Source organism: Myotis yumanensis, unplaced genomic scaffold (genome assembly GCF_028538775.1).
Source record: "Myotis yumanensis isolate MYYU_CA2020_CCGP unplaced genomic scaffold, mMyoYum1.0.hap1 SCAF_19, whole genome shotgun sequence".
NCBI classification, from domain to species: Eukaryota; Metazoa; Chordata; class Mammalia; order Chiroptera; family Vespertilionidae; genus Myotis; species Myotis yumanensis.
The window spans coordinates 26,804,137-26,819,515 of record NW_027223770.1 but is presented as its reverse complement, the minus strand read 5'-3'; the positions used below and the strand labels follow the sequence as shown (position 1 = coordinate 26,819,515).

The 15,379-nt window shown below is 45.1% G+C and overlaps 1 protein-coding gene across 4 annotated transcripts in view; it reads right to left on the bottom strand.

The window, feature by feature from the left end:
* The window catches only part of SPECC1L (sperm antigen with calponin homology and coiled-coil domains 1 like), a 52,627-nt gene that overhangs the window by 17,634 nt on the left and 19,614 nt on the right, over positions 1-15,379 (bottom strand). For all 4 annotated transcript variants that reach the window (XM_070400182.1, XM_070400178.1, XM_070400180.1 and 1 more), the window contains 7 exons: positions 13,969-14,176; positions 9,537-9,610; positions 8,016-8,191; positions 6,324-6,487; positions 5,677-5,768; positions 4,515-4,605; positions 1,227-1,310 (listed from right to left, as the gene is read on the bottom strand). In XM_070400182.1, the coding sequence (XP_070256283.1) occupies positions 1,227-1,310; positions 4,515-4,605; positions 5,677-5,768; positions 6,324-6,487; positions 8,016-8,191; positions 9,537-9,610; positions 13,969-14,176 (889 nt within the window). The remainder of the gene's footprint in view (positions 1-1,226; positions 1,311-4,514; positions 4,606-5,676; positions 5,769-6,323; positions 6,488-8,015; positions 8,192-9,536; positions 9,611-13,968; positions 14,177-15,379) is intronic.

Here is a 15,379-nt window from a genome sequence, read left to right as displayed (position 1 = left end):
AGTACAATTCTCCTTATCTTACTGATAAGCTGAAAGAATTTCCCTTTTCATTTAAAAAGCTATAAAAAATGTACAGTAGTTGAGATATGCATTAACCCTCCTATGCCCTGGGGGTACGCAGTGTGTCTTACCCGCCCTGTGACCCTCAGTTCTCACCCGGGACACAGTAAGTACTCTGGGAACGTCGTGTAATCACAGACGCCACTAAAAACCAAAGGCTAATAAATGCAGTACTTGACAACTACTTATTCCCCGAGAAAATCAACATGATCCTCCTGAAATTACCCAAAAACACTGTGAAAGGGACAGAAAAGAGAAACACTTCATTCTGGGTCAGACCATGTTTTAAAAACCATAAATCAACGGGACAGAAAATCAAAAGGTATCAAGTCAGCGACTGAAAAATAAAAGTAATCAGAAAAGTCCTACTTTGAAAGTTGGGCAGAGTAAGACAGGGAATCTCGTTAGAATGATAGAAAGTTCTGGGAACTGTTGGAAGTACCACTTCAGCCGCTGATAGCAGAGCCACATTAAAGTGGCTTTTTAGCGAGAATGCGCTGAGTACAAGCAGGTGCTCACAACGCAGACGAATTCTCTGACCTCAGAAGACGCTGGAGATGAGGGGCCCATCCACTGCATCCCCAGGGCTGGCTGCAGCAATGCTATACAGCAACAGTGCCCCCCCGGGGTCAGGGAAACCGCTTTCCTCTTCCTGGTTAAAATGTTCTCGACAATTTCAGGATGACCACAAGCAGATAGAACACACTGGCTGCCTTAGAAAAGCAATGCCGGATGCTTTCTCCTATTACAGGATCTATTAGAGTAATACCGCACTTACATATTCTGACACGATTTTATAATTATTGTTGTCTTTTCTTTCAATGTCAGATCAAACCCATAACCCTCAGTGAGGGGGCCAGCGCTCTAACCACTGAGCAAATGGGCCAGGGCTAATAAATACTTTTAAAATGAACAGAACTATTTAGTTTAGTTGTGGTGTGTGTGTGTGTGTGTGTGTGTGTGTGTGTGTGTGTGTTTTAATCAGGGGCACATGATTTCTATAGAATCTGAGAGCTACAACAGAGGAGATTCAGAGTGAAAAATAATCAACCCAAGAGCTAAAAAGGCGAGGAAAGTTAACTAAGTCTAAGGAGAAAGCACTCAGCACCATCACTAAAACTTCTGGAAGAGTCTCTCTACAGGACGTTTCAAACAGAAGTCCTTACCCGAGATGGTCTTGGCACTGTCCATGGCAGGCACTCTGGGCAGGGAGGCGGGCCGGCTGGTGGAAGACGTCCTTAGCAGGTGCTCTGCACAAAGCGGGAGGTCACAATAAAGACACTGTCACCGGACGCCCAAGTAACCAAGGTGGCGGGATGGTGAGTTACGCCTCTCACCCTTCTCTCCCAGCCCAGGGCCACGATGCCCCCACAAAGCCACTTCCACAGACAGGGGACGTGGGAAAGCATTTCATTCAGTGCTTTATTTCTAGGGATGACACATCGGACAGATGAAAATGCTTCTAAATCACCAACTGCCACTTCCCTCTCTGATGCAATTCAACATTCAAAGATCCCCTATGGCCTCCAGGACTAAAACAGCACAAACTGCACCACAGCCTGGCCTTGTGCCCACCAGCAGTTGGTGAGAAAGCCATTCATCCATGAGCAGACAAGTCAGGAGGGAACGGTCAGACGCTAGAATGGGCGTGAAGGGAGGATGAGGCGGGGGGAGCCTCCAGGGCCTGGCATGTGGACTTCAGTCTGAGGGCAACAGGAAGCAGAGGGCACTTCTGAACACCCGGGAAGGCCACGATCAGATGCCGCAGACGAGCTGGCTTGCGGCCTTGCCTTGCTCTGCTCCTCCCCTGCTCGCTGGACACAAGCTGTGCAGGGAGTTTCTGGAGCCCCTGGAACCCGTCACGAGCTGTTCCCACGTCTCCTGCAGGGCTCCCCACCCCTCCTGAGCATGGCTGCCTTTGTCCTGCAGGGCTTCTCAGGACTTGCCCCGGTAGTAGGAGCCCCCAAACAGACTAGCACCCCCCCGCCCCCCACCACCGAGGGCTACACGCCCCACCAGGCTATGGCCAGGCCAGGCCCACAAGCACAAGGGCGGACGAGATGTGTTCCGCCTGGTCGGGGTGGGTTAGGACGTGTGACGAGGAAGAGGGAAAACACCACCTTCATGAAGACTATAGTCTCAGTGACCAGCAAAGCCCTACAGCAAACATTCCTTTAAAAAGGGAAACGGTAATTTTACCACAAGAAAAGGTCACTCAAAACCTCTTTGTAAGAATTGACAACTTAACATTAACACTCCCTCTCCTAATATCATGATGTCAAAAGTAATGCATATGACGTTATCTTTCAAGGCCAGCACATCTTTTCTCTTAATATTTATTTTCTAAGCAGGAGGCACATCTGGCTGAAATTACAAACTACCTGGAGGGAAAGGATGAACTTCGTTTTTAAAAATATGTATTTTTATTGATTTCAGAGAGGAAGGGAGAGGGAGAGAGAGAAACACCACTGGTGAGAGTATCATGGATCGGCTGCTTCCTGCACACCCCACACCGGGGATGGAGCCCACAACCCAGGCATGTGCCCTGACCAGGAATAGAGCTGTGACCTCCTGGTTCCTAGGTTGATGCTCACCCACTGAGCCACGCCGCCGGGGAACTGACTTTCTTAGTGAAGACAGGACTTACACGGCCTCGAGTAGTCACACCTTCCTTATCATGGACACACATCGCCTGTGCAAAAGGCCTACAGGCAGCACCCTGGGAGTCTGAGCCCTGAGGGCAGCTGGCATCCTCCTCACAGGAAGAGCGCTGTTATGCACCAAGTCTGACCGACAAGACGGGGTCAGCAGCACACGGAAGCAGTGGGAAACACAAAGCAATCTTTTTTTCTTTAATGAAATTTTCCATGTCACAGTTACAAAACTGCTTTCCCTAAAATCGTAATCTCCCCAAGCTCAGCAAATGAAGAAAGCGAAAACAAAGGCTAGAGACCACGAAGCAAAGCTAGTGTGTCAGCTGAGCGAGGTCCTTGCCGTGCCCACAGGGACAGTGTTCCCAAGGTGCTGTGTGTCTTCCTCCTTCCACGCACACTGCAGGCACACCCGGAAACGAAGCTCACGGAGCGTGCGGCCGATCCATTTCCCAATGCCTGGCTGTCTCTTCTCACTGCATGTCTAAGGACCCACGTCTGCCTCAACTCGACAGACACTTCTGGAAATGCGCTACACAGGACTCGTTTCCTGGCCCTGGAGCCTCAACGGGTCCTTCCTTTCACAGTCACGGGCGGTGACCTCCCACGGGCACAGCAGTCTGCTGCCACGCCCGGGAGCGTTTTCGCGGAGAAGCGTGTGAGTGCTCAGAGGCACTTGCTACAGTCAGAACCATGTCCCTCTACTGCAGAAGGCGGGCCGGCTCCATCTCATGTCAACTGTCGGTTTATCCCTCCTCAGGGAGTCAGATTCGTGTATTACAGGTGCGTGTGGCAGGCAGGAGCGATTATACTTTACAGTAAGAGCCTGCTGCCACATGGAGCTATTCAGTCCATCATTAAACAGAAATCACTTGGGTGTCCACTACTTGGCAGGCACTGGGGTTGGCACAACGGTCAGAGACAGAAAACAGGAGGCAGAAAACTTGCTCTCATGGAACTTGGAGCTTAGAGCAGAAGCTGGACATTTAAAAAATCATTACAAGTGCCCTGGCCAATTTTGCTCAGTGGGTAGAGCCTGGCCTGCAGACTAAAGGGTCCCAGGTTCAATTCTGGTCAAAGGCACATGCCCGGGTTGCGGGCTCGATCCCCAGTGCGGGGTGTGCAGGAGGCAGCCAATCATTGACTCTCTCATCATTGATGTTTCTCTCTCTCTCTCTCTCTCTCTCCCTCTCTGAAATCCATAAAAATATATTTTTAAAATGCAGTATGGGTAAGAGGAGGAGCCCTGACCTCAAGAGGGAGGAGACCTGGTCCTGGCTGGCTCTGCGTGAGGAGCTGTGTGAACACGGCACGCCCTTCACAGCGCAGAGAAGAGCAGCTGGACCTCATCGTCAGTCTCCCTTCTTACAAGCAGCAGCGAGCACAGTGGAGTAGACTGCCCGGGTCTACTGCTCAGTAACTACGCTAACCTGCATGAAGACGTACTGCTCAGTAACTACGCTAACCTGCATGAAGACGCTTTGTGAAGCCTCATTTTTAGTATCTGTAAAATGGGATAACAATCCAATCACGAAAAACTATGAAATCATAGTGCCCAGCAACAGCAACTCTCTGTCACTTCTCATGACGCTATGACAGAGCTGTCTTCCAAGATGCCCTTGTTAATAACTAATCTCCCCATTTGTAATTAAGACATATTATCAGTAAACTTCTGATAAAGATGCATACCAGACTGGCTTCAGTCATGTCAAGAACAAAGAAAACAACACTTTAGTTAGCCAAAAAGGGTCAGAATTACAAAGATAACAACAAAAGTGAAATACTGCAACATGTGAGATGTACCTTGAACGGGGATTTCCCCATAGTTTGGTCTCTTATCTGACAGGGCTGTCAGGGGTTTGGATGTAGAAATTGGTCCACTTATGGAATGTCTCTGAAATCATAAGATAAACATGGTTAACGTTAGGTTGAGTCTAGAGCTGGGACTCACACAGAAAACTGCAGAGAGTAAATAGTGATGAATTTGCATAATCCCTTCCAAACTATATAAGGCTGAAACTAACTCTCTTAGTGAGATTACACACAGAATACCAGTGGCTCCGGGGGTCAGTGATGTGGGGTCAGGGAGGGGAGGGAAGGTGTAACTGTGAAGGGTCGTAGGAGGGGTCCCTGTGTGATGGAAACATTACGTCTACATATACCAACGTCAGTGTCTTGGTTGTGGCATCATATGATAGATTTACAAGACGGTATCTTTGAGGAAAACTGGGCATTGGGATCCTTCTGTTTTAAAGTGGTTGTTGGTCACATTATATGCCAGAGAGAGAGAAAGAGACAGAGCAGAGACCAATGGAGAGAGGAGCCATCCCTGCTGAGCCGGCCCCGCCCACCCTCTAGCTGGTGCAGCTGCTGGCGTGAGCCCAGGCAAAGCAAGCAAAGAACGGCGTGGCCACCCAGAGAAATGTGAACACAGCCAGGCTGCTGCTTTAAGCACCAAGTTCTGAAATGATCTGCTGTGCAGTAGAGGCTGAGGATGCCAGCTCCATGCTCAGCCTAGAGAAGTAACTCAGTAGAGCGTTACAGCAGGGTCGCTGAAGCCACACTGCCCAGGTCAAATCCCAGCGCTGCCACTTCTTCATCGACTGACCCTCAGCAAGTTGCCTTCTGGGCCTGTTTCCACAGGTGAAAACCAGGGGTAAGAACAGTCCCTCATACCCCACAGAGTTGCTGTGAGGATTAAATGAGGAACAGTGCTGCACATACAGTAAGTGTCCAATGTTTGTCCCTATCACTATCAGAGATTTTCAGATTCATCCAACTGACATTTCCATAATTTATTTCAATTACATCTATTCACCAGCCTTTTGGGGGGAAATCCCACTACACCCTGCACGCAGTAGTCAGCTGCTCCCCTCCCCGCTCTTGACATGAGTGCGAATGATTCTGAAGAGGAAGGACTAGCTGTGAGGTGCTGAGACCCGGGCCTCTGAGCACAGGCACTGACCTGCATGGGGGAGACAGCGGCCGCAGGTGGTGTTTTCATAGGACTTGGGCTCAGAGGGGTTCGAGGAATTGCGGCTGCGTTAGGGTTTGGTACTAGAAAAACAAACAAACAAAGAAACAAGTGCATGAGAAATGCCTCACGGTAAGGGGAAGCTTTTGTGACTGGTCTCCCCTGACGGGTTCACTAAGTGAACGCCTGCTCTCCACTCCCCGGGAGGCTGTCCAGGCTGATGCCACCTCCGCTGCACACAGAAGCTGAGGGCCAAGATTTGGTGTTGGACGTGAGAAGTCTAGGAACCACCTCCATGCCAGTGCCCAGTCGGCGTGTGAGGACACGGGTCTGAAACAGCGAAGAGGAAGGGCAAGGGCTGAAGTCCTGAGGCAGCTCTGAGGCACAGAGAAGGCGCTCAGCCGCAGGCCTGTGTGAAGACACAGCTCTGCAGGGGGCCAGGCACGAGTCTCAGACCAAGATGTCTGAAGCTGAAGCTTCCCCAAACCTCCTGTTAAAAAACACCCTTTAGTGAGACTCAGTGATTTTCTATGAAATCTGCCGAGACTCGGAGCGTACGGCAATAAAGAACACCGACTAGCCCGGAGAGCACGTGCTAGCGGCATGCCTGCCTGCCCGGCACAACGGGGAGAACTTACCTTGAGACGCGCTGTCGAAGGACTTGATGAGGGTTTTCACCGTGGGGGTCGGCTCGGAGGAAGTCGAGGATCTTCTACTCAGCCCCATCCCTTGCCTCAAGGCCGCCAAGTCTCTCTCCACAGCATTCATGTAGTTATACACCCGGCCTCGCTCCTCCTCTTGCCTGAAAACAATATTGAAATCAGGGCATTTTTTTTTTTTACATATATACTAGGTAATACAAACTCCCCTCCCCCCCCAACTGAAGAGCATTAAAAAGTATCAGTTTAAAATAAAAAAAAATACTATCAGTTGGGCAGAGTAAATTACGTGGTTTAATATTCTCATTTGCTTGGTAAGTTCCAGGAAATGATATGAAAGTCTTTATATCAGGTTATCCTAAGTACGTTAAGTAACCATCAGCTTCCATTTTCCTCTGAGTGAGTGTAAGGTGAGGACATTAGTAATCAATTAGCAATAAAACGGGAGGCGGACGGGCCGAAACTCTGACTCAGAGCTGGGGCCTCACGGTTCTGGGCTGCGGGGAACTCCCAGCACGTACAGGTCACCTAGACTGGCTCTGCCCAACACGCTATGCGTAGACACGGAAATACAAAGAAATGAGATCAAAGCACACACTTTTAAAATAAAAATTTAAGAACTGCTGCAGTCTCCAAACAGAATTTCTACAAAGGGGGGGGGGGGGGGGGGGGAGGGGGGAGACTGAGGCCATATTAGTAACCTGAGTCCCCTGGATGCTCGGGGACGGCCGTGAGTCATCTAAAAATCAATTGCACTTCGCTTCTGGCCGGCTCTCATCTCTGAGCTAACACAGAAGTTTTCACCGGGGATGAAATTTCAGTTGCAGAGTTTGTACATGTCACGTAACTAACTAGCAAGCAAGTTTCTAGGGGAGCAAAAATTAAGCCAGCCCTTAGGCAAATTTCTCATTTGGCTCTTCTTTTGACTATATTTTCAAAAACTAAAAACATATCAATAAGAACAGTGTTTTAATATTTTTGCATATCTCTTTAAGGTCTGGCTCAATAAAATACTACTAGGTTCTCATTTCTTATACGTTCACTCTATTGCGATGTGAAAAATAAGGAAGCTTTGCACAGACATGTAATTGGAAAAGGAAAGGAAATTTTAATGCTATTAAAATCAGTGTTTTTTTCAGATAGCTGTGGCTATTCTTCCTTGATGGTACACCAAAATGCAACAAGTGGTAATTACTTAAAAGTTAGTTGCTGTCTGCTAGCGTGGCTCAGTGGTTGAGCGTCAACCCATGAACCAATAGGTCACTGGTTCGATTCCCCCTCAGGGCACATGCCCAGTTTGCGGGCTTGATCCCCAGTGTGGGATGTGCAGGAGGCAGCTGATCCATGATTCTCTCTCATCACTGATTTTCCATCTCTTTCTCCCTCTCCTTTCCTCTCTGAAATCAATAAAATATAATTTAAAAAAAACACAAAACAAAACCCTCTGACCTCCTCCAGAGATGTGACTATGGACACCGGCAATTCTGAAAGATCCCTGTAGACTGCACTAGGCCACAGGTGTCCTAAAATGAGGCCGGGAAAGCTGAGCAACTTCTCCTAGCTCCACGCTCAGTCATCCCGGTGTCAAACCCCAAGTTCTCTCCACAACGCCACACGACAGAGCTGGGATGTGCTGAAACATATGGACACAGTGGGATTCTCAAAACATACTTGCGGGACTTGATTTCTTCCAGTTCTTTTGTGAGCTTCTCGTTTTTTTCCTGAGCCTCATGTAACCGGCGCTTCAGGTCACCAATCTCCTCTTGGGCTTCAGACTTAATGTCGTTGGCAATGACCACCGCCGTCTGGAGATCGGCCTGGAACTGCCGCCACTCCGCAGATTCTTCCTATATTAAAAAACTGAATTTTTATTTCCAAAAGAGAGCAACAAAAACTTATTCAAAACAATAAAATGTGTTTATGATTAGGCTGGTGTAATGCACTGTCCTAAACGATGATAAACTTCTTTTAAATCCCAGAGAATTGCTATTACCTATAGCGAGCAGGTAATGCGATTATTATGACTGAACTTCTTAACGAGGAAAACATTTTCTAGCTATCTGTCCACTGAGGCATCAAACATTCAAAAGGTGCTCAATAAATATTCATGATGGTAAAGTCAAGCCTTCCTTACTCATTCAAGTTTCAAAGCAAGTCTTATGAAAATAAACATATCATCCAAAATGTGTAGCGCTTTACCTCTGAACAGCTCAAGAAGGTAGATAAATGGTGTGTGAACCATGCTGAAAAGTCATACAGTGAGACACTATAAATACCCTGACATCAAACACTAACAGGGAAAAAAAATCAAAAGTAAAGGAAAAGGAAGAGGAAGCCAGAAGAAAAACACTGAACCTAATCTACGCAGACACAGCCTTAGAGACAAAGAGAGGAGCTAAGGAACTGTACAGTCCACCGCTTCCCACAGCCACGGAGGATGCGGGTGTGGCTGGGGGAGCCTCCCCGGGGCGTCGCCTCCACCACAGCTTCAGCTGCCCACACCCCAGCCCAGCGCCTGCCACCCCACAGCAATGTCCTGCCCCGGGAAGGGGGCGCAGCAACTGCGGCAGCAGCCAGACTATGACGTCAGCTCCTCCGCCCTCGGCAGCAGAGGGCACTGCCGCTGGCAAGCTGACCAGACCCACGGCAGACTGGATCAGCTTGGTGTAGGGTACTTTCCAATCAACAGCTAATCACCTTTCTTTCCAAAAGATAACACTTGCTTCTTAAACCCATCTTTTTATAGAAATATTTTTATTGACTGAGAGAGGAAGGGAGAGGGAGAGAGATAGAAACATCAATGATGATGACAGAATCATGAATCGGCTGCCTCCTGCACAACCCACACTGGGAATGGAGCCCCCAAACCGGGCCTGTGCCCTGACCGGGAATCGAACCGTGACCTCCTGGTTCATAGGTGGACGCTCCACCACTGAGCCACGCCAGCCGGGCTTAAACCCATCTTTCTAAAATCACCACTAATGAGTTACTAGTACATTCTTCTCCCCAGAATCTAGTACCAGTCTCAATTTTAAATAATGGCATTTGCTTTCTGCTCCAAGCCTAGTGGGGTCAACATTATAACTGTATTTGAAGTTTATCGTGAACGGTAACATGGTCAATAACTACCCCAGGCTTAACGTTCAGAAGACTCTGTTTCCTAATAAGATAATCCATGAGGACTTTTCCTACCCGAAGCCTCCTGTGCAGTGTCTTGATTTCTCTTTCCATGTCGTGTTTTTGGTCCTGGAGTTTTTTAACCGTATCTGAAATGATCACAAAAGTTTAAATATTTATTCTTCGAGTTGGATTCAAAAGGAATAATAGAAAGGGAGGAGGTCATTAAATATGGCATTCAGAAACAGTCCTGCTGCCCACAGCCCTTTTATTTTAATACACAGCTTGAAAGAAAAAAGAAATGTTCACTCCAAGGATGAACCAGCATTACTTTCTAAAGAAAATGTCAAGTTTAAATCACAATTTCTGGAGTACTTCCTTCCTCAATGCCTTAATTCTGAAACAATAAGTTTAGTAAAATCAATTGTTAGAAACATGCATATTATTGGCTCACAAACAATCAAAACAACACTGACTGCTATGACAATGTGAACTTTTAATCACAAGGGTTATTAATGTAAAGTATTTGTGCAAGCATAACTTACTTCATACACTGGAATAAATGGCAGGAAAGTGGTGAATTAATACAATTTTTACAAACTTAATTATATAATGCCATGGGGAGCTGCTACCATTAATTCTAGGAGTCTTTTTACAAAATGAAAAATATATTTATAAAGTAAATGAATACTTACTTCTTGCATAATATGAATTTTCCTCAAACAATTTCACTCACTGTAAACATGTAATGAGCACTAATAGGCAAGGGCCATACTAGACAGAGTGGGATGTGAGATGAAGGCGCAGCCAAGGCCAGAATCCTCCAGAACCAGAAATGTCTGGGGAGTCACATTCTATTGAGAGTTCTGCTCCAAAAGCCATGCGGAAGGGGAAAGGCCTGAGGAGGGTGCCCTGCTGGTGACCGCTGCTTAATCAGTTCCACTCATTTCTTTTGTCCTTATCCTTTTCTCTTTGTCCTTATTCTTTCTCCACATTAATGGCCACAAAATGCACATAATCGCGTCTAAAAAGATTATCCTTCTACACCCACTCTACATGCCTATCATTGCATTGTCTGATTCCTTTTAAATAGAAGCGAAGCTGGCAGCCAGTGGACACGTTTAGGAAGAATAAAGCACACTAAGTGTCTCTAGGGAATTTGAGTTAAAGTTACAGATCATAACTGTATTTTCACTTTGCAACAAAGAATTAAAAATGACAACAGGCCCGACCAGTGTGGCTCAATGGATTGAGCATCATCGCATGTACCAAGAGGTCACGGGGGCAGGAAGGAAGCAGCCGATAGATGTTTCTCTCATAAATGTTTCTCTCTCTCTCCCTCTCCTTTCCTCCCTCTAAAAAATCAATGAGAACATATTACCAACAACAAAAGTGACAACAGGCTTTTCCTCCTTAGAATCAAAGGAGTCTGTGCCTAATTTTTTGTCTTGAAAACTAGTTGAGCCCCATTCATGATCACTTGAAAGGACAGCATATGTCTTCAATACTGGAGCCTCTAAATCAGCGGTTCTCAACCTGTGGGTCGCAGCCCCTTTGGGGGTCTAAAGACCCTTTCACAGGGGTCGTTCGAAAATACAACCTGCATATCAGATATTTACATCACGATTCAAAACAGTAGCAAAATTACAGTTATGAAGTAGCAACGAAAATAATTTTATGGTTGGGGGTCACCACAACATGAAGAACTGTATAAAAGGGTCGCGGCGTTAGGAAGGTTGAGAACCGCTGTTCTAAATGCAGTTTCCTTCGCTGTTTTCCTAGTGAGAGGGACACTGCCATCTACTGGCTTCACCTCAAAAGCAACATTAAACTCTATTACCAAAGAACAGAAGTGCTACTATGATCTCATTTTTAAATGACCTATAACTCAATTTTACAATCCTATTTCTTTTTAGAAATCAGGTAAATTGCTATTCTCATTGTTATTAGACCAATTTTGCTCTGAACAATTGTGGGCACTGTCCTGCCCACTTAATAGTGGGGCTCATCATCCTTTCATCACCAAGACAAACCAAGAACCATAACCAGGCCTCCACGCTGGCGCCAGTGACATGCCTGTCATTCCTGCAGGTGCTACTAGACAGCGACCATTGGCTCAGGATTAACCACGGACCCAGAGGTGTAAAATGATGAAAGTTCACAAGCAAACTTCCGCCCCCCAAATCCAAGAAACCTCAGGGTACTAACACCCAGCGCTCAGTCACTCTCCTTTCTGGGCAAGTTGCGCCAATGGATAGCAGGTGCGATTTTAGAAGGGAAAGAACACGAGTGACCGGTTAAAATACTGCGCCTCGGGGGCAGAGGAGAGAGGCAGGCAGCGCATCTAGCCAGTAGGTCACAGCTTTATCCCCAAATCCAGAATTCCTCATGTGCACAGAGGACACAGATGAGCTTCAAATGAACTATTGACTACTTTTATTTTTCAATATTTATTTTACTCATTTATATTTTTCTAGAAAAAAAGTTGATATAACTTTTCCCCCCTTGATTCTAAAAGTAATACGTGCTCACAATAAAATCTTAAAAGCAGAAAAGGGTAACAAAAATAGATTACCCATAATTAGATTTGGTATATATCCTTTCAGACTTCCTATGAGTTTATACTTTTTTTAAAAAAATGGGATTATACCATTATACTGCTTTAAAAGCCTTTCTACTTAGCAGGCTAGGGACACCTTTATCAATACATACAGATCTGTAGCACCATTTTGATGGCTGTGCTAGTATTCCATGGACTGGATATGTCATGATTCATTTTAGCAACTTCCTATGAACGAAGTTAGAATGGTTCTAAGTTTTGCTATACACACCATGAGTGCCTTCACACAACTGTTTACCTGAAGGTACATTTCTAGAAGTGGAGAAGTGATGAAGGACCATTTGAGACTGTTTAATAGCAGTTGCATGTTAAATGTCATAAGGTCTACAACTTACTGTCAACTGGTTCAGTTAAACGCACATACACACAAAATATTGCAAAGTATTAAATTAAAATTAAATTGTCAAATCTCAATAGTTGGTGCTAACTATACCATTCTTGCAATATTTCTGCATATTTGAACTTTTCATTTCAAAAAAATGGGAAGAGAAACTATATAGCTAAATAATTTATTCAGAATTTTCTTAAATTAAAATCCATATAATGTTAATGTAATTTTATTTTGGCAATGATTTATAAAGTTTCGGCACAGGAATCCCTATCATTTAACCTTTTCCAGTGATTACCACAAGGTGTCACTCTTTCCACATTCAAATCAAAAGTCTTACATGGGAAACCCAGGAATCAAACCTAGCAACCTTTTGGTGCACGTGATGATGCCCAACCACTGAACCACACCAGCCAGGGCTCTAACCCTAATTTTTCCCCAAATCCTTTAAGGATACACATCGTGGTCCCTTAATCCTAAATATTTAGTGTGTGGTTCCCAAGAATAGGTACATTCGTTTACAAGACACAATAATCAAGTTCATAAATGTCTACTGATATGTGTATCTAATCTACCATCCACATTCCAATTTTGTCATAATATCCATTATATCATTTCCCCCTACAGCACCGGACCCAGTCTAGGCACAGTCTCCTTAGCCTCCTTCACTCTAGAACTTTTCCATCGCTCTGTCTTCTATGACACTGGCGTATTTAGGAATTCAGCACCACCCACTCCTGTTCTTAGTAACACACGCCTTACTTTTTTGTCTAATGTTTCTCTATGATTAACTGAAGTTATGCCTCAGCCAGAATACAGCTTAGCTGATGTGTCCGATCTCTATGTGCTCCGGTCACTGACATGACCACCCTGTTAAAACGTAACCCAATTTTCCCACAGCCTCATTCCTGTTGCTTCTTTTTCCTCACTTGCAACGTAATCAACAGTCTGTGGGAAGATTTTAAGATCATGAAAATTCTGTTTCATCAAACTTTCTCACAGAAATCTTTGTACTATTTTTGCAACTTTTTTATAAATCTGACATAACTGCAAAATAGTTCTTAAAAAAGTTTTATTTTTAAAAAGCAACTTAAAATCTGAGTCTCAATTCCACCAGAATATAAAATCTCCATGGTAGGGAGGAACATCAGACAAATAAACCTGCGATTTAGGCACAAGATTATGAAGGATCGATACTTTATCGTCACGGTATACTTGCGATCACTAGAAATAGATACTAAATGGCTTTTCCTAAGATCTAGAAAATAATAACCCCATTAGCTTGTTGCTTAAATAATTTTTCCATAATTAAGCGCAGTTTTAATGTAATGCTTCCACTTAACAGTTCTTCAGGACAAAACACGGCAGCCTGCAAACTACCAGCTAATGTGTGGGCCAGACTTTACCACGTGCGTCTTGCTGCTCGCCACTGTGCCACTGCCCCTGCCTTCGCAGTACTGCTGTCAGAAGGACTGCTTGCTATTTTGTTACTGACTATAAACTACTCCCACGTGTTAAAGTGGGCAGGACGAAAAGGAACGCGATGTCCCATCACTTACTCTCTAAATCAGAAATAATGAGGTTGTCATGAAGTTTCACGGCTCGATGCTGCTCGACTTCGTCTTCAAGTTCAAAAATGGTTTCTTTCATGTCGCTCCTTTCTGTCTCTTTTTCTTCTAGCTCTGATCTTAATTTTTCCAATGTCATGTTCAAATCTTCTATTTGCTTTTTAGCTTCTTCTTGGAAGGCTCTGTATTCATCTTCTACCTGTACGAAATTGATGGTGCAGATGAGAAAAGTGAAGAGTTGTTTTACGATACATTCTGGAACGGAGGTATACACAATCTCAAAGGGAAGCTAAGTGCGAGTTGCTCTGCGTGAACTAAAATGATCTGCATAATAAATAACTGGTTAAAAGTATGAAGAAGCCTTCGTCAACAGAACTTCATGTAATACACTTAGAATATTGTCACTACATCACTGACTGAAAGTATGTTGGCAAATCACTGAATTTAACTCATTTATGTAGGAGGAAATTCTGGAAATTTTCCCTCCTCCCAAGTTTGGGCTGAAGGCATGCATTTGATTAATGGTTAACATGTTCTCCCACAGAAACTGTCCCATTTGTGGTAGTTTCAGTGTCAAATTAATAATGAGAAACAGAAAAAATCCCCAAATACTGTCACACCTAAATTGTATCACTAAAAAAAATTAGGGTCTAAATTATGCAAATTTTGGCCAAAGACATACTAATGTTTCTTATTTAAAAATCATTGCACTAAAATAGGAAACAGAGAGTGAGGTAAATTAGATAAACTCATTCAGACAGACTGTAGACCAGCCATCAGGCGGGCAGAGAGCTCTGAGTCCTCATACCTGAGCCGCATGTAAAACAAGGGACCTGCACTAATGACCTCAAAGGTGCCCCCGCAACAAACCTCAGGCCTCTGGGAAAGGAGCCTCCACGCTCCAGGACACTGTTTAACTCACAACAGACTCTACTTGAAAACCTAAAACCACAACAGGATGAGCAGTGGCAGACACCACCTGGAATCCCGGCTCTCCATCTTTCTTACGCCAGAATATGTCACAGATGACGATGGGAAATTGCCTGGCATGCTGCCCTGGGTGTACCAGAACCACGGACAAATTCTGGTGTCAGCTGAACTCCAGCCCCGGCAGGAAAACGGTAACGAAATGCAAGTGAGTGAAAGTGACGTTATTATAAGAATACTCTTCGCCTGGCCGGTTTGGCTCAGTGGATAGAGAGTCGACCTGCGAACTGAAAGGTCCCAGGTTCAATTCCAGTCAAGGGCAGATGCCTGGGGTGTGGACTCGATCCCCAGTCGGGGACTTGGAGGAGGCAGCCAATCCATGATTCTCTCACCGTGAATGTTTCTCTCTCTCACTCTCCCTTCCTCTCTGAAATCAATAAAAATATATATATTTTTTAAAAAATACTTTTCATTC